Here is a 23,133-nt window from a genome sequence, read left to right as displayed (position 1 = left end):
CCTGCAGCTGCCCCTGCTCCTCTGGCTTCTTCCCCTGGAGCCATTCCATGGCTGCTGAGGCCCCCACCTATGAAGCAGTGGGGCCACCAGAGGCAGGCGCCAGTTCCAGCCCCATCTTTGAGCCCCACCTCTCCCTTCCTCACCTCTCCACCAGCCTCCCACTCCAACCCAGGTTCTTTACCCAGCCCCTCCCCACGTCTACATTCCCCACCTGAAAACCACAGTTCGTTCTTTCAGCAGGGAACAGTCAAGTTTGTTTTACCGGCAGGGGCAGGGGGAGAGGAAAGTGGGAAGGGAGAGCAGGGGAAAGGTTGGGGGGGAGGCACAGAGGGGAATGTAGAGGCCCCTTGCGGGGATGCCCAGGGGAGAGTCTCACAGGTGTCCTTGTCTGAAACTCTCCTCCAGAGCCTCTTGGAGGTACAAGCCCCCAATGGGCTCCTGGTGGCATCACGGGCACCGAGCTCTTCAGTGGCCCCAGCCCAGGTAGGGCAGCTGCTGCATAGAAGAAAGTGGCCCAGAGTAGGAATACTTGAATGAGCCTGTGGGGGTTGGTGAGTTTTGGCTCGTTCGCACCAACCCAGGCAGTGGACTGTTTCCCTGCACTTAGGGCTCTGAATTCGGACCCAGTGGAGGAAGAGGGCCTGGGTCCCGCTACCTCCAACCCAGGGGCTGTCCCCTTTGCTAGCCCACGCTAAGAGTTCCCTGTCATTGGTCTTGAGCTGAGAAGGCTGTGCACTGGTGAACTAGAGACACTTACCTGTGGACTTGAGCCGAGAAGGCTGTGCACTTGCTAAGTAAAGACATTTCTTGCAGGACCTTAGCCTGGAAGGCTGTGTTTCTGTTGATCCAAACCCCTCACTGGGGAGCCCCAGCTTGGAGAAGGCGAGGCTTGTGTTAATCTAGGACTCTACTCATAGACCTCAGCCAAGTTGGTGATGCTTCTGTTAATTAAGGGGCTGGGTTTCATTAATAAAAGGGCCTCTGCTGGACAATTGGAAACAGGATATTAGGATTTGTTTTTCGGGGATTCCAGGACACAGCATGGGCTCAGCCCGACTGCGTGACAGGGTACCCACAGGGAGGGAATGTGTGACACACAGTCTCTGTATTGGTACAAAAAAGTTAGCTCATGTGGCCGGAGTGAGGCCCAGGGGATTTGGATTGTGGGAAGGGACTTAGGGTTGGGGCAAAGAGTTGGAGAACAAAGGTGTGAGGTCTGGCTCTGGGGTGGGGCTGGGGATGAGCGCCTCAGGGATGAGGTTTCCCGTGTGGAGGGTTGAGGGCAGGGTTCCCTCGGGCTGAGGCCCACCCACCTCCAAAGCAGAGCCACGCAGTAACTACTCAACTGCTCCAGGGTGGGCTGTGTGGCAGACAGTGCTTATTCTAGCAGTCCTGGACAGTGGCAGGGCCAGAGCCACAATGGGGGCCTGCTCCAGCCGTAGCTGTGTTGTGGGTACTACATGCTTTGACAGACTTGGCCAGGGTCTGAGCCGCAGCGGCATCACAGGCAGTGAGGGCTTCAGCAGCCCTGGCCCAGAGCCATGTGGGGAGGGGGCTCACTCCAGCAGCCAAGGCCAAAGCCAAGGACCCAGAGTGGTGAGGGACTGGCTGCTCTAGAGACCGGGGCCATGTGGTAGAGGTCTGGTTCCAATTCCACTTAATTAAAGATCGCCACCTTGGGATCTCAAAAGGTGGATCTGCAGGTTATCTGAAGGATAAAATAAATGGCAAATGACTAGAGAAATGTTCTGCGCCCTGTTCATATTTAACAGCCTAAATCATGTCAAGGAGAACAATTCTCTCTGACCCTCAATATTCTTGTCATTTGTGAAGGCATCAATCACATCAATAGTGTTGATTGTGCCAATGATTATTTTTGTGCCCGTGGAAGTTATTTCTCTCACTCTCACACACGTGCACTGTGTAGAGGCAACTAAAACTTTAATGCTGTTGATTATCTTCTATTGATGCTAAATCAATATGCAATTGATGACATATTAAAGGGACTTTTCTATGATTGACAGGTGTCTAAACCATGCAGATACTATACAAAATATAATCTATAATTAGATTATGTCCTATATACAGTGAAGTAATGTGGTCTGAAGAAAAAGAGCTGGATAGTTTTCTGGTGATATCCCTAAATTCATCTTCTGAATGTCATTAACTTGCAGCTGCAGAATGAGCTTTAGAATCAAGGAGTAGGGATGGGGCATTCATTTTTTATCCTTTACAAATTACTACACTATGGCTACGTGTAGACCAGCATGCTTTTCCGGAAATGCTTTTAATGGAAAAGTTTTCCGTTAAAAGCATTTTCGGAACAGAGTGTCTAGATTGGCACGAATGATTTTCCGCAAAAGCACTTTTTGTGGAAAAGCTTCCGTGGTCAATCTAGACGCGCTTTTCCGCAAAAAAGCCCCAATTGCCATTTTCGCGATTGGGACTTTTTTGCGGAAAACAAATCTCAGCTGTCTACACTGGCCCTTTTGCGCAAAAGGGACTTTTGCCCGAACGAGAACAGCATAGTATTTCCGCAAAGAGCACTGATTTCTTACAGTAGGAAGTCAGTGCTTTTGCAGAAATTCAAGCAGCCAGTGTAGATAGCTGGCAAGTTTTTCTGGAAAAGCGGCTGATTTTCCGGAAAAACTGGCCAGTCTAGACATAGCCTATGACTAGATTAGACTGGGAGAAAAGTTCAGAGGTTGGGATGAAGGGGACACTGCAGAAGTTAGGGGCACAATGCAGGGTTGGTGGCAAAGGGTGCACAGGATGGGGGTGCAGGAGATGGGGAGCTCATGGATGCAGGAACAGTAGAGCAAGGCAGGGTGGGAATGAGACTGGAAGCCAAGCTGGTACATTTTCAGGGTCCATGTGTGCAGGGTCATGCACCTTGCTAATTATCCTTTGGTTTAGTATATTTCTTCCATAATTTAAATTGCATGTGTGTGTGTGTAAAACTCTCAATAACTCATGGGTGCCATGTAGGCACACATCTGAACAAGCGCACAGAATGTCACTGTTTGTGCACAAGAAAAAACTCACTCCACTCATGGATGGAAAATCTTAGGACTACTGGTTGAAGGCTCTAGCTGGGGCTGTGATCTTAAAGATGGAGGGGACTGACATATAGGCCACTGAAGCTTTCCCCACAGTCAGAGCAGCTGAATAGTTCTCTCTCATCTGTAGATTGTCTTATGTTTAACACACACGAGGACAAGGGGGATCCAGTAGATACAGTGTACTTAGATTTCCAAAAAAGCCTTTAACAAGGTCCATCACAAAAGGCTCTTGTGTAAATTAAGTTATCATGGGATAACCAGGAAGATCCTTCCATGGATTGAGAAATGGTTAAGACAGGAAACAAAGGGTAGGAATAAACGGTAAATTTTCAGAATGGAGAGGTGTAACCAGTGGTGTTCCCCCAGAGTCAGTCCTAGGACCAATCCTATTCAACTTAATAAATGATTTAGAGAAATGGGTGAGCAGTGAGGTAGCCAAGTTTGCGGACGTTACTAAACTGTTCAAGATAGTCAAAACCAAAGCAGGCTATGAAGAACTTCAAAAAAAGATCTCACCAAACTGAGTGACTGGACAACAAAATGGCAAATGAAATTTAATGTGGATAAGTGTAAAATTATGCACATTGGAAAAAATAAACCTAAGTATACATACAATATGATGGGGGCTAATTTAGCTACAACTAATCAGGAAAGAGATCTTGGAGTTATCGTGGATAGTTCTCTGAAAATGTCCACAGTGTGCAGCGGCAGTCAAAAAACCAAATAGGATGTTAGGAATTATTAAAAAGGGGACAGAAAATAAGATGAAGAATATCTTACTGCCCGTATATAAATCTACAGCACACTCACATCCTGAATACTGTGTACAGATGTGGTCTCCTCACCTCAAAAAAGATATTTTGGCATTAAAATAGTTCAGAGAAGAGCAACTAAAATGATTAGGGGTTTGGAATGGGTCCCATATGAGGAGAGGCTAAAGAGACTGAGACTTTTCAGTTCAGAAAGAAGGGACTGAGGGGGATACGACAGAGGTATATAAAATCATGAGTGGTGGGGAGAGGGTGAATAAAGAAAAACTATTTACTTGTTCCTATAATAAGAACTAGAGGACACCAAATGAAATTAATGGGTTTAAAACTAATAATAGAAAGTTCTTCACACATCACACAGTCAACTTGTGGTACTCCTTGCCAGAGATGGCTGTGAAGGCTAGGACTATAACAGGGGTTAAAAAGAGCTACATAAAATCATGGAGATTAGGTCTATAAAACGGTATTAGTGAGGGGGTAAGGAATGGTGCCCCTCGCCTCTGTTTGTCAAAGGCTGGAGAAGGATGGCAGGAGACAAATTGCTTGATCATCGTCTTCGGTCCACTGCCTCAGGGGCATCTGGTACTGGCCACTGTTGGAAGACAGGATACTACGCTAGATGGACCTTTGGTCTGACCCAGTATGGCCATTCTTATGTTAAAGTCTGACCTGTGTTTGAAGCCTTGTCTGCAATCAAAGTTGTTATGAGGAGACTCTCTTGTATGTTTTATCTGATGGTTAGTAAGGCAGGAGCACCGGCTATAGCTTTCCCTGCAGTCAGAGCAGGTAAGGGTAGCTCTCACGTGTGGTTTCTCCTATGTCTAATAAGGTGTGAACGTCTACTGAAGCTTTTCCCACAGTCAGAGCAATTGAAAGGTTTCTCCCCTGTGTGGATCCTCCTATGTGTAACAAGGTTTGACCTCTTCTTGAAGCTTTTCCCACAGTCAGAGCAATTGAAAGGTTTCTCACCTGTGTGGGTCCTCCTATGGATAACAAGCTCTGAACTTGTACTGAAACTTTTCTCGCAGTCAGAGCAATGGAAAGGTTTCTCTCCTGTGTGTCTCCTCCTATGTATAACAAGGTTTGACCTCTTCTTGAAGCTTTTCCCACAGTCAGAGCAATTGAAAGGTTTCTCACCTGTGTGGGTCCTCCTATGGATAACAAGCTCTGAACTTGTACTGAAACTTTTCTCGCAGTCAGAGCAATGGAAAGGTTTCTCTCCTGTGTGTCTCCTCCTATGTATAACAAGGTTGGACCTCTTCTTGAAGCTTTTCCCACAGTCAGAGCAATTGAAAGGTTTCTCACCTGTGTGGGTCCTCCTATGGATAACAAGCTCTGAACTTGTACTGAAACTTTTCTCGCAGTCAGAGCAATTGAAAGGTTTCTCTCCTGTGTGGGTTCTCCTATGTCTAACAAGGTGTGACTTCTCATTGAAGCTTTTCCCGCAGTCAAAGCAAGTGAAAGGTTTCTCTCTTGTGTGGGTTCTCCTATGTCTAACAAGGTGTGACTTCTTATTGAAGCGTTTCCTGCAGTCAAAGCAAGTGAAAGGTTTGTCTCCTGAGTGGGTCTTCCTATGGTTAACAAGGTGTGAATTCTGACGGAAGCTTTTCCCACAGTCAGAGCAGTTGAAGGGTTTCTCCCCTGTATGGGCTCTCCTATGTGAAACAAGGTGTGAGCTCCTCAGAAAGCTTTTCCCACAGTCAGAGCAATTGAAAGGTTTGTCTCCTGTGTGGGTTCTCCTATGTCTAACAAGGTGTGACTTCTCATTGAAGCTTTTCCCGCAGTCAAAGCAATTGAAAGGTTTGTCTCCTGTGTGGGTCCTCCTATGTCTTACAAGGTGATCGCTTCTACTGAAGCTTTTCCCACAGTCAGAACAGTTATGGGGTGTCTCTCTTATATGTAGTATCTGATGGTTTGTAAAGTGCAAGTGCTGACTGAAGCTTTTCCCAGAGTCGGAGCACTTGAAGGGCTTCTCTCCTGAGTGGGCTCTTTGATGTTCAATAGGAGTTTCACAGTCACTACAATTGCAGGGTGACTTTTGATGGGGGATTTTCTGTTGAATGGTTTCTGTGTTTCTTTTCTCCCCTTGGCTCCTGTGACTGGATTTATCCTGTCCCCCTCCTGGATGATTTCCATGCTGCCTTTCTGGGCTATGCTGACTCTCGCAAGTCTCTCTCTGCTCACGTATCTGGGAAACATGCCCTTCAGGTCTTTCCAGTAACATCCCACATGGAGACACTTGCTCCGATCCCTCCTGCTGCACAAGATCATAGTTCTCGGTCAGCATTCCATCACCTGTTGGGATAGAGAAATAATCCAGACAGGAGTTATTGTCTATGATGAGCTGAAAGAAAACTCTAAAAGAGGAATAGAAAAGGGGACACACGCTCAAATAATGATTGAATGAGATGAGTTCACCCTCCTTCTTCACAACTCTTCCACAGAAGAGAAAACCCAGCCTTTCCTCATCCACCATGCTCTGGCTCAAGTTGAAGACAGGCTAAAGAATCAGACAGACTTCATGAAAACACACAACTAACACCTACTATAAGCTGGTTTCTGAGGCAATTTAACTGATTGCTCACCTGTGTGGATGCCACTGATGATCTCCCCTTCCTCACAGCTCTGGTGATCTGGGACCTGCAACTCCTCCTCTCTCTCCACCCAGGAGATCACATGAACTTCAGAGAGTGGAAATCCTGTTTGCAGAGTAATTAATCAAGTGCTGATCTTGTTCATTAAGGTCTCTGCCATTCCTGCTTCCAGAGTCAGGATCTGAGTCACCCATCCAGAGAGGCTTCTTTCCAAGAGCCCAGGACACACACACACACCTGCAGTAAAGGCGCATCCCCTCCCCCCACCTTGAGAATGGCCCAGCTCTTTCCCCAGGGGAGCTGAGCACTCTGCTGCACTCTCTAGGGTACAACTCAGTCCCCCTCAAAGCCCATTCCATCCCCCCCCATCCCCAGTATCTCAGGGCAGGACAGGGACATACTGCTCAGAAGGGGAGTTCTAGGAAGGGCTGGCAGGTCTGACACCAAGGCCCCCAGACAGGGCTCAGACTGTAGCGGCCACATGCCAGGTCACTAGGACTTGGAGAGGAAGGACTAGCTCTAGCTCCCCAAGGCTCTGTCCACAAAGCTCCTGGCTGGTGGGCTGGGCTCCCCCTGCTCTTTGGCTCAGATGTTCTACTTGAGCCAGAAGGAGGCAGAGCAAGTTGTCTGAGCAGCTAAGTGAATCTTTGGCAGGCTGCTTCAGGCCATGCCTATGCTCCTGACTCCTGATCCCAACTACCTGTGTCTGGGTGGGCCTTGCTAGCTGCCTACAACAGTTGCCTTTCCCGCACCTGCTCAGGGTGGCGCTAGGCTTCTCCAGCGACCAGCCAGGGTGGAGCTGGACCATGCTGCTTCTCTGATGCTTGTGGCTGTTACTCAGCTCCCTGTCTGTAGCCTCAGTTCTATTCTGCCAGCAGCAGCCTTTGTGTCGTTTCCCAGTCTGCCTCTTCTAGTGAGCCTGGCCTTTGATCTGGGGCCGCTCCAGGGAGGCACAGAATCTACCACATTTGCACCTTGTGAGCGCCTTCCCCTCAGCTTTGCCTCCACCCCTTCTCGGACCTGCATTTAGTGTTCAGAAGAGCCACAATAGAGATCATTGTGCTACCACTGTCACACAATCGCAAGATAGCTTGTGCGAAGTGTGCTGTGTGACGAGTCAATGGGAAAATTCTGATCTGATGACTAGGATTATCTTGTTTATGTCCATTATTTTTGAACTAAAACAAGCCAGGCTTTGGCAGAATGGTGGAGCACTGGTACCAACTAACCAAGAAATCACATTCCTGAGCAGGAGGAAGGCAATCAACACACCGCTCTCTGCAGTAACTGCAAACACACAGTCCTAACAGATAGCTCACTGACCCTTGTGCACAAGAGCGGGATGAAGGGATAATGGATATGGATGTTTTGTTCAAACAAACAGGCAGAAGGCCAAGTTGGGTGGCAACACATGGAACTCAACATGCATTTTATTTTGGTCAATATGAGAGGAGAAGTCACAGGAAGGGCATGTTGATGCTGGCTGAGGGGCAGTGTTCTAGCTGCTGACTGAGCTGGTACCATTATTGGGTTGGGACAAGTCTCATTATACCTGTGCCTGATGAGCTGGGACACTAGCACCCTGCTCCTTTCACAATAAACCTGGCCGAGTGCCTTAGCCTCCGAATGGAGCATGGGTCTTTCTTAGCGGCAACCCTGTGGTGTGCTGCATGGATAAGCTGCACGCTCCACCAGTGCCGCTGGCATCAAGGCTCCAGAAAGATCCGCCCTGAACAGCTGTATCAACGCTCTGTGGTGCTAGCAGCAATTCTAATGGTACTGCAGTCACTGCGGGAAACAAAATTATCAATCACAGCAGCACCTGGGAACTTTGGTGTAAATCAGGACCACACTGTGCTATCGGGATGCTCATATGGAGCTAAGTATCACCCCTCTTTAGTGTTGGTATCCTTCCCAGCCCTGAGAAACAGGGACACTCTATAAAAACTAGTAAAGAGAGAGGTGACTGCACACAGAGAGTCTAAAGGGACTTGATCAAGGTCACACAGGAGGACTGTGATAGGCAGAGAACTGAACACAGGTCTCCTGAGCATGAAGCCAGACATTCACACAGGAAGAAAAAGTTCGTACCCGAACTTATAAAAATACAAGACAGATGACATGATTTATCTCCACTGAACAGAGAGGCAAGTGAGCCCGAGAGAGAATGAAGCTGAACTTTTGAAAGGAGACCCAGCCTGTGCCTGAAATGCAAGGGGAGCTCTGCTCACGTTTCTCTACTACAGAGCTACCTCGGACAAAATACTCGCAGAGCGTGAACTGCCTCAACCACCCTCCCTCAGCCCCAGCATCCAGCCCCTCCCACTGACAAGTACCAGCATGTCACAGAGATTAGCTACAGGCAGGGAAGGACTCTGGGAACCGCGCCCTCCTTTCAGTGCCTGAGCACACTGCCACATGGGGATCCTGCAGCCACTAACAGCAGCCAGACCCAGACCTCTGGTACCTGCTGTTCCTGCCTGAGCCCTTCCACTCACACCTCTGGTCAAAGCACAAGATGTGCAAGATAGGGGGGAAATGGAACGGGACCTGAACCTGCCTTCCCTGGGAGGGGTCACGGAGGGGACAGTCTTTCACACAAGAGCCAGGATTATTGGGGCAGATATTCCTGACATTGGGGGCAGAGGCAATGAATAACCCTAAACCAAACCCAACCCAGATGCTCCAGAGCCCACCCAGCTGCTGTTACCCAAAGGGACAGGAATCCTTACTCAGCCAGTTCACAGCCTCATAATTCTCCTGCATCACATCCCTGCAGAGGGCTCTCTGGCCTGGGTCCAGCAGAGCCCATTCCTCCTCAGAGAAATACACAGCCACCTCCTCAAAGCTCACCGGCTCCACCACGGCCATTTCCTGTCCCTGGCTCTGCAGGCCAGGGGCTGAGCTGGAGACAAACATGAGTGTTCTGCAGCCTGGTAGGGGGAGAAGAGGGAGACATTTCAGAAGGGGCTTTAATCCTTTCCACATCCCCATTCTGCACAGACTCTGTCCATGGTGACACACATGCTAGATTCTGCCATTGTGGGCAAAAGTTTTAGTCTAGATATTCCATAAACAGCACACAGGAGTTAGATCCCAAATACACATTCATTTCTGTCTGTACCTGGCATAAGTTACAACATTACTGCCTCTGCCACAATGGAATTTAGTTCGCAGCACCCAGTGTTTCTGATAACAAGCCACATATTCATCTGCCTGAATATGGACATAGGTTAAACGCAGGCTGCTGTATTTAAAACCCCTACTCTTCATTCACAGATCTGCAGCACAAACTTTGCTCTCTCATCTGACAGAGACGTTATAAACCCTTTCCACAACAGAGAGTCAGTGAAGTTAACACCACCATTCAGATGCTTATTATTAAACACGTGTGCTGAGTGTTTCCAGGGTGAGATCTTAACATTCATGAATTAATGGGATCAGAAGATATCCTCACTTATGCAGTCTGACCCCCTCAGTGGCACAAGCCATTTACACTTATTCCAGTTACCCAGGCACAAAGCTCTGTTTCCCCACAGTGTATTTTCTAGAAAGTCCCCCAGTGACTTGAAGACATCAAGAGATGGGAGAATCCACCAGTTCTTTGCTCATTTGTTTCAGCAGCAAATCCTCTTCCCTATCAACCATTTATGCCCCTTCTAGCCTGAAATAGTCTGGCTTCAGCTTTCACTTATTGGCTCTCGCTGAGCCTTATCCAGTCAATGGTGTGGGCAATACATGTTGAGGGGGGGGCCAAATGGAAAGTGGCTGAGAGCTGCACGCTTCCATGACATTAATGCAGGAAATGCAGGGTCTGGGATGGACATTGGGAGAAGGAAGCAATCTTGGGATAATGGTGTGGGATGCAGGACAGGTAGAGGGGTCTAAGAGAGAGTTTGAGTGAAGGAGGCAGGCTGTGATCTAGGAAGCTGGATTAGCCAACTACGCATTAGATATTAAAAGCAACTTTAATTTAGATAAGTGGCTGAGTGGACAAGGGACTGTGGGTTTCTGACCACTGAGAGCTCTTGCATATATAGCTGCAGGAGGAGGACAGAGTTTGGGTATGCAAAGCAGAGGGCAGGAGTGGGGAGCAGAGATTAGGAGGGGAAGGGAGAGGTTGGGGTGGCAGAGGCAAGCTCTGGACAGGAGACTTATCTGAGTGACTCCTGGCCAGAGGCCAACCACCTCAGGAAGGCAGGGAGCCTGCCCGACCCTCTCACAGGCTGCAGGGCCATGTGGGTGTGTGAATGACTATGACCCAGAGGGAAGGGGGCACAGTGCTTTGTTTCTGGCCAGAAACTGGCCAGTGATATTGTCCTGGGGGTGGAAGCAGCACCTGAAGCCTTCCCTCCTCCCCTCCAGACTCACAGTAGCTTTCTGATAGAAATGTAGCCGTGTTAGTCTGGTGTAGCTCAAACAAAATACAGGACTAGGTAGCACTTTAAAGACTAACAAGATGGTTTATTAGATGATGCGCTTTCGTGGGCCAGACCCACTTCCTCAGATCAAATAAACTATTTTCTTCCACTATTTGATCTGAGGAAGTGGGTCTGGCCCACGAAAGCTCAGTAGCTTTCTGAGTGACTTGAGATGGGGAGTGGCATATGTGGGCTGAATCCAATGGCTTGGTGGGGTGGATCCAACCCATGGGCTGTATTTTACCCAGGCCTGCACTAGATGTAACAGCCCTTTGGGATCCAGCAGTTTCTTGCCTTGAATGAACTGATATAGTGGAAGCCAGGCAGCTCTCAGCCTATTTATTGCTTGAAAGCAACCCCATATTGAAACTGACTAAGCAGTGAAATCTCAACTTGAATGTGCTGTCCCCTGTGCGCTTTAACTTCACCCCTTTAGCAGCACAAACCCATAGACCAGTGTTTCTCCAAGTGTCCACAGGTCCCCATGCAGCACCTCTGGGGCTCCTCACTGATCACTGGGTGAGATTTAGGGCTGTGCTCGCCATGGTCACTGGGTCTGGTTGGTAACTTCTATGACAATCCCATGAAAATGTTTTCACTGGAATTTTCTCATCATTTAAAGACTCTCCACCTGCAAACTCACCCTGTCTGAAAGCTCCCAGGGATTTTCCTCTTGCTCTCTCCAGTGCAGAGGGCAGAGTGTCTGGTGGAAGAAGAGATAAGAGAGGTGAGACTCCAGGCTCTCCTATTTATAACAATGTCCCCTCTCTGAATTCTGCGTTTCACTTGTATCAGAGACCAGACAGAGACACACTCAGGAACTGAGTATGAAACAGTCTGAAACTTTCATTCCTTCTCTCACTCAGGCACCTCCCAGCAATGGAACCAACATCCCCGCAACCTGTCCCAGGAGAGAAGCTGTAAGTGAGATTTACTTTTCCCTCCTCACCCCCTCCCACTTGGCTTCTCATTCACTTACTGCCTCTTATCATAACCTGGAGCTGTGGTGGTGGAACACGTGGTCATCACAGTAACTTTAGCCATTTTGATCTCTGAATGGAGTTTGCAAACCCCTGGCTCTATCTACAAGCAGTTGGGTCTGTTCGCTCAGTGTCTCTAAGGAGAGCAGTGTAATGGGACCGTCATTCTCCATGTGGGAATTGAGGCAGGGGAAGGTTGGCTTCATAGGCCAGATTCAATGGTCTCAGATACTTGAACCACTTTCCCCTAATCCATCCCTTCTAGGTACCTTTGAACTCCCTTAGAGTCTCCGACAGAGCAATCGTTTTCTGGGAGAAACCTCTGACTTGTTCTTCTAGTTCAGGAGAAATCTCTTCCGGCAGCTGGAACTGCCCCGTCTCACACCTGGACAGAAACAATTCCATGTGATTGTATTTCATTTGCTGCTAAGTTCTGGCTAGTGAGTCTCAGCCCTAATAGGCCTGGAGTCAGAATTCCTCCAATTTTCCCAGCAACACAGTCCATGGCCATGCAACCTTCCCCTGAAAGGTCCCATTGCTGTTCTTCACTTCTGTCCTGGGGAGACTAGCTGGGGGACAAAAGGGGAATTGAGTCTTCATGGTCAACTCACTCCTTGGACTCTAGGCGTTGAGGGACAGGAGGTTCCCAGGTGAAGGGCTGAAGGAATCTGTCCAGTAGGGACTAGACTGAGACACCAGCTCCTCCATCCCCAGCTCCTTCCACACAGGTCTCCAAACAGCCCTCAGGTGGGACAGACTCTTGGTCCTTGCTGCCCTGGGCTGAATGTGCCCAGTGCACAGCAGTGACAGGCCCATGTTCCACCCCACAGTCCCCAGGGAGGTGACAGCTCCAGGAAACACTTGAAGTCAGACTGTGCCCTGAATGGGGAATTCCAGAGTCTGCTGTGTGAGGGTGAGACCCTCAGAATTAAATGAGTCAGAGATATTCGTGTCTAACATTTGGCTCTTAGAGCCCTGTGGAGATGTGATGCTAACATCAGCTCCAAGCTCTTTCCCTGGTCTGTGCAGTGTGAGGGGAGTGAGAGCCACGTACCTACTCAGGGTGCTCCTGATGTCCTAGAAAAAAGACACAGAAAAGACTCTCAGCCCCATTGCACACACACAGGGGACCTCAGGGAAGGGATTTTGCAAACAGAGGAAGAGAGGCCCTGCCCTGACCCCAGGAACATGGATCCCCTGAGTGAATGGGGCTTTACGATCTCTAGTAGCTCTGTGCCTGTAATTTTACAAAGCACGGCAGTTACTCACATGGCAGCAATGCACATGGAGTTACACCCAGATCTGACAGCTGGACCTCAGCACTTGTGATTCAGGAGCCTCCCTCCCCTGTGTGGGGAGCTGGGACGTTTCTCCCTCAGTCTCACCTGCACGAATTCACTCGCTGGCTTCTGACACGTCCCCTCCAGCTCACTGATCCCCTTGCTGATATGGGAAATCTGTGCAGAGAGTTTCCCGACAGTGTCAGTCTGGAGCCTCCCAATCTCCTCATCCAGCTTCTCCAGCTGGGCCAGCAGAAGTCGTTCTTGTTCCTCCAGGAACTGCCAGAGCTGCTGAAACTCGGCCACAATCTTCTGCCTCTCTGCTTGGGTCCATTTCTGTATGAAAACAGGGAAAGGGCTGGTCAAGGGCATGAAAGGAGCCCAGGGTCCTTCCATGGAGAGCTGAGTGCGCAGCAGGGAGAATTTCTTGGAAAACCCTAAAATGTGTGACATTTGACTCTACTTTGTGGTTAGTAGGCAGAGGTGGCTCTCCCAGCATCTCCTTTGGGCCCTGTGTCCCTCTGAAAGGGCTGTTCCCATGTCTGTCATGGGCAGCATCTTTTGTTATTCATGGGCTCTGGAAATTCAGACCCTGAGCCAGCACGAGGCAGGACTTAGCACCACTCTGACAGAGATACCCAGGAAGGAAAAAGGAGGAAACATGTTAATACACCAAGTGAGCAGACAACCCTTTAGGGGGACACTCAGCTCCCTTGGGGAGGATTTCTGGGAAAGCTACAAAGGCTGGACATTAACTCATGTGCTGACATGGATGCTCAGGGCCTGTCTACACATGGATCTCACCCTGCAATCCACAATCCAGAAGAAACACAAACAAGCCCAACCTCAGCAAGGCCACACAGGACTCTGCCTCCTAACAACCCTCCCACTGCCAGTCCCTGCTGTTTCAAACCACAGGCACCTACCAGATACTCCTGGTGTTTCCCTTCTGCTGTTCTCCTTCCCAGCACCTTTTCTCTCTCTTCCCTCAGAGTCTTCAAATGGACTTCCAATTTTTCCTGAAGAAACAGAGATAAGCATGAGGGCAAACCCCATCAGATGTCAGGAGCCCATTTGTCTGCCTTTAAGAGAGTCCCAGTTTTATGATATAATGCAGATTGCCTATCTCCTAGAACTGGAAGGGACCTTGGAAGGTCATTGAGTCCAGTCTGCTGCCTTCACAGTACGACCAAGTACCACAACTGACAAATTTTTGTCCCAAACGGCCTCTGAAAGAAGTGAACTAACAACCCTGGGTTTAGCAGGCCAATGCTCAAACCACTGAACTATCCCTCCCCCCATGGGGAGATCTGCCCCTGCCTAGAAGGGACTCAGCCCTGGACGTGGGTTTGTCCATAGAAAAATAAAAACTCACAAACATCCCACTCTCCCCACCTCTAATATCGTCAATTCACAGACACTTACCTTCCTTCCTCCCCCCCCTTGCATCTCCCTCCTGTTCTGAAATGTGATTTGTCCTTTTCATATGTGTTCATTTTTTTTTAATTGTATCCTTTGGTATATATGGTTGTGACTATTTTCTTCCACTATTTGATCTCAGGAAGTGGGTCTGGCCCACGAAAGCTCATCATCTAATAAACCATCTTGTGAGTCTTTAAAGTGCTACATTGTCCTGCATTTTGCTCCATAGAAAAAGACACAGGAGGAGACTGTGGATGCAGCAGGACACTTGTGAAGGCAGGGGAAGGATCAGTGGTGGCACCTTTATAAAGAATGATGCAGGTGGGGATTAGGGAGGTAAAAGTGGTCAACAATACTAATCACGTAACCGATTACAATTTTATCAGTGACAGGAGTTTTTTAACCTGCTGACTGGCAGGGCTGGTAGCGGAAATGGGCTCTCCTGGGCCAGGGATCTCTCTTAAGGTCTGCCGGGGTTGGCCACAAGGACTGCTGGGAACTCCCAGCAGCTGCAGACTGACGTTAGCGGCCAGAGGAAAGCAGGCTCTACTGGGGCAGTGGGGAGTTTAACCAGTAACTGGCACCGATAAGCATTAGCTCTTCAGTTAACCAGTTTGAACTCTTGCTACAATCCAGTTGAATCCTAGTTGTGTCTGGCATGGACCTGCACTTCCTGAAGTCCTGCTATGGGTTGAGTGAAGGTGCTCGGGGCCCCACACAGCATCCAGCCCAGCAACCTCATCTAGTGCCAGTGGCTGCACTGGAGTTTAACCCCTCATGGAGCACCTGCTTTGATGTTCTGTTTGGTTTCTGTTCTTGTCGCCTCTGGGCAAGGGAGAATGGACCTGCCCCCCATCCTGAAGTGGACAGAAAATGGCCTGTGAAAGGTTGTGTAGGTGAGCAAAAAGGCAAGTTTCATGTGTCCCTGATGGTCTAGTGGTTAGGATCCAGCACTCTCACTGCTGTGGCCTGGGTTCAATTCCCAGTCAGGGAAACCAGCCTGCAGTTTCATGTGACATCTGCTTAGTCTCTTTTCTCACCTATGTGACAGCAGCTGTGACCCAAGAGGTTACATGAGGCTCCTTCCCACCACCTCCCTGGCACTGCTAAGACAACACCTCCCATTTTCAGAAGGGGCAGAGCTGGGTGACTCAAACTGCCCCTCCCCTCTCCCATGTGGGCAGCAGTGGAGGAAGCCCACATGGGAAGCATTAGCCCAGCAGTTGGCTTTAGTTGTTGAAGGAGACAACCCAGAACTGGCTCCAGCCCCCACTCAGTAACCTGGGGAAATGACCCACCAGCCCTGGGCCCCTCGGAGAGGCAACGATTCCCCACTGGCCAGGGCAGAGCCTCCCTCTCACACAGTCATGGAGCCTTCTCCCCCTGGTCCTGCCTCCCCTTTCACTCAGCTCTCACTGCTCGGTGCTGCCAGGGAGGGGCCTCACTGCTAATCAGTGTTCCTGTTCCAGAAGCAGGTGAGTTTTGTCTTGTGCACCAATATTGAGGTCGTGTGTCTCTGTTCGGGGGTGAGCCCCCGCGGCGCCTGCCAGTTACTAACAAATATCTTAGCTACACGTTATGGGAGAAAGACACTAACCCAAGGGATAATTAACACGGGGCTGCGGCTAGTCTCTGCCTCCCACAGGGCCACTAGGGAACAGATAAGGGACAAGGCACAAAGCAGATCCAAGGGGCTGGCTATATCCAGTATGAGAAGCACATGGTAAAAGACCCAGCAGCAGGTGAGAGAACAGCATGAAAACATCAGGATCAGGACCAGAGCAGTTCGGCTATGTCTACATTGGCAAGATTTTGCGCAAAATCTTGCCGCCTGTCTACACTGGCCGTGAGTATTTGCACAAGAACACTGAGTTTGTAATGTACAAAATCAGTGGTTCTTTCACAAATACTCTGACGCACCCACTCACGGATAAGCCCTCTTGTCAAGTATTCTTGCGCAAGAGGGCCAGTGTAGACAGCAACGTTAGTTTCTTGCGCAACAAAGCCCGATGGTTAAATGGCCATCAGAGCTTTCTTAAACAAGAGAGCATCTACCTTGGCACAAATGCTTTTGCGCAAAAGCACATGCCAGTGTTGGTGCTCTCCTGTACAAATGCTTTAATGCAAAAATTCTTGCATTAAAAGTATTTGCACAAAGTCATACCAGTGTAGATGTAGCCTACAAGTAAATCCAGGAATTAAACAAAAACCAAGACAAAACAATAAAGTGAAATCCCCATTCCTCTCTACTGCAAAACTCGTTTTGAACTTCTTGACAGTAGCTAACCACTCAGCCTGTGCTCTCTTCCTCCAGCTTCCCAACAGGAAAGAAAGAACAATCATCAACAGCAGACAGCAATTACATTAAAGCAACACCGTCTGCTTGCTTCATGCTCAGAAGAGAACACTGTCACTCATCCTCATGGCTAGCGAGACCAACCACTTTCAGCTGCATTTCTCTAGTTACCAACTATAGAAATGATCCCTGAAAGTACAGTCTTATTAGCACCCACTTCCTTACACACCTACACTCATGTGCATTCACTTTCTCCTCATGAGGAATGTTTTCACACAACACTTAGAAAACTAAAGAACAGAAATAATCTCAGGAAATCCCATTCAAACACACTCCACCAGGTTTAGAAATCTGTACATTAGAATATGTGTCGAGTGAATCCTCTGCTCTGGGGGGAGCAGCAGCGGGGGGGGGGGTGCCGGGGGCAGGGGCTCCCCATTCCCCCTGGGACAGAGGCCCCTGTAGAAGCCCTGTAGGGGGAGGTGGGGCAGGCTGTGCTGGAAGAGGCTGGGGGTGGGCGGCTGAGGGGGGCGGGGATTGAAGAAGCATCTGTGTGGGCACTTGGGCAGCCAGCTCGTCAGTGAGCAGCAGAGCACACGGGCCTGTCGCCCCCCAGCCGAGCTCCCCAGCTGCTCTCCCAGGGCTGTGGCCGACCAGCCTGCACTGCTGCCAGCCAGGGCTCAGCTCTGCAGAGACCTGCCCAGCCACCTCCCTGACAGGGGCTGCAGACATGTCTGCTGGGGTAGAGCGGAGGGACGTGTCTGCCCAGCCAATGTGAGGGGTGCGCCTTTGGCACAGAGAATTTCTGTCCTTTCTTTTTTTTTTTCCTAGTGGCCTTATGGCCAAGGCACTGGCCTTTGGAATTAGAGGTTGTGGGTTCAAGTCCCACCTGGGGTATAGAACTGTGACCTTCTGAGCTTTGATTGGGCAGCGCTGGCTTGCTTTTCCCCATGGGAAATGAGAGATGGTTTTCCCAAGAAGTGCCACATCCCATAGGACAGCAGGTGTATAGTCCCACCAGCTCCAGGAGTGACTCAGACAGAGCGAGGAGGCTGGAGCAAGGCAGAGCCTGAGGAGGGGCAGCTCTGGCAGAGGCTCAGTAGGAGCAAGGGAGGAGTTACCTTGGCCTGGCCCTTTTACAAAGCCCTGGAGCATGGGGCTGGCATTGGGGGAAAGATCCCTCAGCGATGGGATGGGGAGAAGGCTGGGCTAGGAAGGCGCCGTTCTCCCTGCTCTGCCAACCTGGGCAAAGCAGCCTGCCCCAGGCACCTTCCATAGCTCAGCTGGCAGAGCGGAGGCCTGTAGCGGGTGCTCGGCAAGTGTTCTTAGGCTGCTGATTCAACTCCAGCTCAAAGGAGAGATTCTTCTCCCTCCCCCTGGCTGCAGGCCCGGCCTTAGGACCAAGCAGCTGCCTTGGGTCTGTGCCCTCAGAGCTCGATGCTACAATTGACAAAAGAGTTTTGGGTACCAGCTGCCAATCAAATGTCTTGGGCTGCGCAGGCCTTGAGTCATGGCAAGAGCTGGAGGGGAACGGTGAGCGGCTGCACTTTGGAATGGGAACATGTTCTCTGGCACCATAAAGTAGAACAGTTTGAGGGCTGCTTTCAAGGAGGGCACCATGGCTCAGCTGGTTAAAGCACCTGCCTTGTAAGCAGAAGATCCTGGGTTCAACACCTTGTGGTGAGGCCAATGTGTATCTTCTTTCTGCCATATCCCAACACATAGCTCGAGTTGGTTTTACCTTTTGTTGAGTTTGCTGGTGTCTTCACAGTGGAAGTAGGATGGTAGCAAAGAGCAGGCGCAGTGTGTATTGGTGCAGGTGCCCTCTGGGTTTGATTTAGAGAGTCTTATCTAGACTTGCTAAATCAAACTCTGGGAGATGGATTGCAGCAGAAATCTCCACCTGAGTGAAGACATGGCCTAATGGTGCAATTAGTTAGATGCTGACCACTGCTGGCCTGAGCTGAGCCATTCTAGCGCCCTGGGCATGTGGCACTGCCCCCGGGCTCACAGTGCATGTGCGGCTCCACCCTGGATGCACATACAGCCCCTCCCCCTCCATACATGGAGCTTGTGGTAGCAGGATGCTCTTGTGCTGCCCGGCCTGGCCCTGCCGCGCAACCCAGGGTCCCCTGGGGCAGGCCATGCAGAGCCCCACAGCTGCATGGGGAAGGGCACTGCTGACAGGTGCTGTGGAGTTTAATGCAGCCCCAGCCCTGGAGCAGCTGCAGCCTGTCAGGAGCCAGGCATGAGCCAGGCATGCAGTGTTTGATGGCAGCTTCCCCACTAGCTCACCCATTAGTTCAGTCCTGATGCCAACAGTGCCACTGCTGGTAACTCACAGAGGTCCTTGCTGCCCGAGGAAGAGGTGAGCAAGATTTGAACCTGCACAGGGAAACCCTACTGGATTTCAAGTCCAAGGCCTTAACCACTCAGCCATCACAGCTCCATGCAAAGGAGAGCCAGGGAAACTGGTAAAAAATTGCAGCGTGCAGGCCTAATGTCACCCACCATAGAATTCACACAGCAAACCATTTCAACAGCTGTGCAGAGGAGTCCCGGCCATTCTGCTCTTAGGCTGCCTTGGAGGTGAGTTCTGTTTCAAGGTCTTCTCTCCTCCTTCTTGGTCTTCCTTTCCCTTTTCCTTCCTCTTCTCTTCTCCCCTTTTCCTTCTTCTTGCTGGTCTCCTTCTTGGACCCCAGTTTATAAAGAGAAATTCAAGTACCGCTTAGTTCTACCTTAACCAATTATTTAGTATAATTTCACTATCCAGTCATAACACACTGTAAGGCTGTGTCTACACTGGGCCACTTATTCCGGAAAAGCAGCCGCTTTTCTGGAATAACTTGCCAGCTGTCTACACTGGCCCCTTGAATTTCCGGAAAAGCACTGACGATCTACTGTAAGAAATCAGCTGCGTTTCCAGAAATACTATGCTGCTCCCATTCGGGCAAAAGTCCTTTTTCCGGAAAACTGTTCCAGAAAAGGGCCAGTGTAGGCAGCTCAGTAGTCTTTTCCGCAAAAAAGCCCAATCGCAAAAGTGCTTTTCCGGAAAAGCATCCTGCCAATGTAGACGCTCTTTTTCCGGAAATACTTATAACGGAAAACTGTTCCGTTTTAAGCATTTCCGGAAATTCATGCCAGTGTAGACGTAGCCTAACAGAATTACCTAAGGCTGTGAGAAGGGGATTGTATCCTAATGTCACCCACTGTTACCAGATAAAAAACAGATCTCAAGTTGAGTAGAGAAAACTTAAACACTATTTTGACTGGCAAGAAACTGCTTACCAATAGTTGTGGTTGTGCAATTGGCATTCTATGATTTATTGTCCTCCCTTTCCCATTGTTTGTCTGTGTGATGGCTGTCTGGTTTGTAGCTGTTTCTGTCTGCTGAATAATTAATTTTGCTAGATGTAAACCAACTAAGGTGGAGGAGTATGATTTGTTAGGTAAATCATAATAGTGTCTTATGACTGGTTAGGAATATTATGCTAAAATAATTGGTTAAAATATTGCTAAGCAGGACTCAATTTTCACTGTATAAACTGGGATCCAAGAAGGAGACCAGCAAGAAGGAAAAGGGGAGAAGAGAAGAGGAACTCCCCTCCAACCAGAACTCCTCTGTACAACTCTGAGTATGGAAATAAGCTACCCACGCCCCCCGGCTCAGTGTAGAACATGCCTGTCCTATCAGAAAGGACACCTCAAGAGCCTGTGTTTCTACCTGCCCTTGTACTAAGGACTTGCTGCATGTTAAGAAAACACAATGACCACAATACCACAGAAGATTTCTTGCCTGAGTTTAAACTTGGGAAACTATTCTGTTACTAACCCTTTGGCCAGCTCAGATTGCTGTGGGGTTAAGGAATTCTCTCTTGTTCATTCTGTGCCCTCTGGACGGGACCAAACCAAAGGAGGCCGGCCCCCTGCGGTCTCTGTTGAAGCAAAAGCTTCTCTCTGGTTTGGCGGCTAATAAACAGCTTTATTGCTCAATAAGGCACAAAGTGCCAAACGTGTTCCCAGCAGAGCCGGGCCCAGTAAGGCTGCTAATACAATCAATCCTAGTATCTTTATACCCTTAACCAAACAGTCTGACGTCAGGGCATCCAATTACAGAAATCATCAATGAAACTTAGAAAAGTGAACCCGTTCTCAGCAAGATAGAGGGCAGGTGCGAGGGAGTGAAGCGTCTCTCTCAACCAGCTCAATTAACACATTCCAGTAGCCCAGCCTGTAGGCCTCTCACACCAGGTGACAGAAAGTTCACTCTGGTCTACGTGCAGAAGCAAGAAGCTGAAATGGTTTCTGTTATACAAGATGGCTTCTAGCTAAATATGAAATGGTTTCCACAACTCCAACCCAAACCCTGAGACACAGGGGTTTACAAGCCAGATGATCAATGTTTGCTGCACTTCTCCCTCTCCCAACTGTGCCAAACCTCAAGGCCAACTCTAGAGTCCCAGCAGCTGGGGGAGATGTGCACGTTAGAGCCTCTGCCCACTGAGCTGTAGCTTTCTGTGCCCAGCGTGCCAGACAGTGCCAGGGCAAGAGGGAAATGGGGATTGGCTGCACTTTGGGAGGCAAAGGTGTTGTCTGGGACCATAGAATAGAACAGTTTTACCAAACTGCATCCAGAGGGCACCATGGCTTAGCTGGCTAAAGCACCTGTCTAGTAAACAGGAGATCCTGGGTTCAACTCCCAGTGGTGCCTTATTGCTGCCTTTGCTCACATTTTCGTAGGTCCTTCTGGGACACAGAAGAGGCCTCCCCTGGCCACCCATGGAGCTGCTGGTTCAGGAAAAGGCTGATTGGAGAGGAGTGCACGGCTCCCCCAGTCGCTGGGTCTGTGGCCTTTGAGGTTCTGCAGCGTTGTGGGAAGGAGAAGTGAAGCAAACTTTGATTATTTGGCTTGTAAACCCCTTGGTCTCAGGATTGAGGTTGGAGTCCCCAGGTGGAGCCTGGCCCCTATTTGGTTTGGTCCCTTCCTGAGGGCACAGAGTTAACAAGAGAGAATTCCTTCCCCCGCAGCAAGCTGAGTTGGCCAAAGAGTTAGTAACAAAATGTTTGTTCATCCTAATGGGGTGACCTGATGCCCAAATTCCCGCTGCCCCCAGACTGCCTGCAGGGGCCTGGCTCCCCAGCCCAGCCACAGAGGGAGGCTCAATATCTCCAGGAGGCCTGGAGCACGTGCCCGGCACAGAGAGCTGCTGCCAACTGCTCGTCGCCTGCTTCAGAGGCCCAGCAGCCACCCCCTGAACCCAAACTTGCTCCTGCTCCTCCAGCTTCTCTCCCTGACGCACCCCACGGCTGCCGAGGTCCCTGCGCATGAGGCAGTGGGATCATCCGAGGCAGGCGCCAGTCCCAGCCCCATCCCCGACCCCCCCCTCCTCCTTCCTCCCCTTTTCGCCCACCTCCTCCCCCTCCCAGGCTCTTCCCCTCCCCAGTTCTACATTCCCCACAGAGAAACCAGAGAGTTTGTTCTTTCCCCAGGGAAAAGTCCTGTTTGTGTTCCCAGCAGGGCGGTGGGAGGGGGAGACGCACAAGCCCACGATGGGCTGGGGGATGGCAGCCGTGTGCTGCTGCTGAATGACCCTTGTGAGCTGCTCAGCCTCTGGCCCCCACCCTGGCAGGATCGTCTCCGCCTTGTGCTCACAACTATTCTGGGGGACACTTGGGGGACGTTCGACTCGCCAAGGTCCAGCTAGGGGAGGAGACAGAGGAACCTCCCTTTGAGGGGCCCAGAGGCATCTCCCTGGTGGTCTAGTGGTTAGGATTCAGCACTTTCACTGCTGTGGCCTGGGTTCGATTCCCAGTCAGGGAAGCCAACCTTATCTCTCTTAACGAACTCTGCCAAGTCTTTTCCATCACAGGGAGGGCCAGTGGCTGAGGGAAGGGAGGGGCTGGGGTGCCAGAGGCAGGCTCTGACTGGGAGACACTCCCAGCAGCCAAGCACATTTCTCAGGCAGCCCCTTCCCTGCGCAGGGGGCACAGGTCACAGGCCTGGGTGAATAAGAGCTTGTGGGGACTGGCCAGGGCTTCAAGCAGGCAGCTCCCATTGGCCACACACAAGCTGGGAGCAGGGCCCAGGCATGAAGCATTTTCCTCTACAGCTGAGAGACACAAAGGGCCCAGCAGCCCCTTCTCTCAGCTGTGCGTGGGGGCAGGGCGAGCAGGGAATCTGCCTGAGGCTTCTTGCTGCCATGTTGGGTGGCTTCATGGGCTGGATCCAGCCCGCTGGCCTGTATTGCCCAGGCCTGGCGTAGAGGGAACCTTGGCTCCGGGCTGTGGGGGAGGGGCGCTGTGGAAAG

The 23,133-nt window shown here is 50.2% G+C and overlaps 1 protein-coding gene and 5 non-coding genes across 6 annotated transcripts; 3 read left to right on the top strand and 3 right to left on the bottom strand.

Moving 5' to 3' along the window:
- Positions 1–4,197: 4,197 nt before the first annotated feature.
- LOC142824463 (uncharacterized) lies at positions 4,198–12,820 on the bottom strand. The gene is made up of 5 exons (XM_075916461.1): positions 12,097–12,820; positions 11,491–11,550; positions 9,159–9,359; positions 6,418–6,531; positions 4,198–6,127 (listed from the first exon to the last, which is right to left on the bottom strand). The coding sequence occupies exons 1-5, from the start codon at positions 12,245–12,247 to the stop codon at positions 4,632–4,634; spliced, it is 2,022 nt and encodes a 673-aa protein (XP_075772576.1). The 5' UTR covers positions 12,248–12,820; the 3' UTR covers positions 4,198–4,631.
- Positions 12,821–15,451: 2,631 nt separating this feature from the next.
- TRNAE-CUC (transfer RNA glutamic acid (anticodon CUC)) lies at positions 15,452–15,523 on the top strand. Its single transcript has one exon. It is a non-coding gene; the product is annotated as a tRNA-Glu (tRNA).
- Positions 15,524–16,814: 1,291 nt separating this feature from the next.
- Positions 16,815–17,030, bottom strand: LOC142824504 (small nucleolar RNA U3). The gene has a single exon (XR_012899363.1). It is a non-coding gene; the product is annotated as a small nucleolar RNA U3 (small nucleolar RNA).
- Positions 17,031–19,189: 2,159 nt separating this feature from the next.
- Positions 19,190–19,273, bottom strand: TRNAS-UGA (transfer RNA serine (anticodon UGA)). Its single transcript has one exon. It is a non-coding gene; the product is annotated as a tRNA-Ser (tRNA).
- A 2,189-nt stretch (positions 19,274–21,462) lies between these two features.
- Positions 21,463–21,536, top strand: TRNAT-AGU (transfer RNA threonine (anticodon AGU)). Its single transcript has one exon. It is a non-coding gene; the product is annotated as a tRNA-Thr (tRNA).
- Positions 21,537–22,574: 1,038 nt separating this feature from the next.
- On the top strand, positions 22,575–22,646 carry TRNAE-UUC (transfer RNA glutamic acid (anticodon UUC)). The gene has a single exon. It is a non-coding gene; the product is annotated as a tRNA-Glu (tRNA).
- Positions 22,647–23,133: the final 487 nt, after the last annotated feature.

This window comes from Pelodiscus sinensis, unplaced genomic scaffold (assembly GCF_049634645.1).
Source record: "Pelodiscus sinensis isolate JC-2024 unplaced genomic scaffold, ASM4963464v1 ctg35, whole genome shotgun sequence".
In the NCBI taxonomy this organism is placed as follows: Eukaryota; Metazoa; Chordata; order Testudines; family Trionychidae; genus Pelodiscus; species Pelodiscus sinensis.
This window is presented reverse-complemented; position numbering and strand designations above follow the sequence as displayed.

What these genes read in the sequence shown, in the direction of transcription:
- LOC142824463 (XM_075916461.1), bottom strand. Translation starts at nt 12,247, where the DNA reads ATGAAATACAATCACATGGAATTGTTTCTGTCCAGGTGTGAGACGGGG. An exon ending in CCTGGGAGCTTTCAGACAGG is followed by an intron (nt 9,360 to 11,490) that starts GTGAGTTTGCAG and finishes TCCCCCTACCAG; the next exon opens with GCTGCAGAACACTCATGTTT. An exon ending in TGAGGCTGTGAACTGGCTGA is followed by an intron (nt 6,532 to 9,158) that starts GTAAGGATTCCT and finishes CTCTGCAAACAG; the next exon opens with GATTTCCACTCTCTGAAGTT.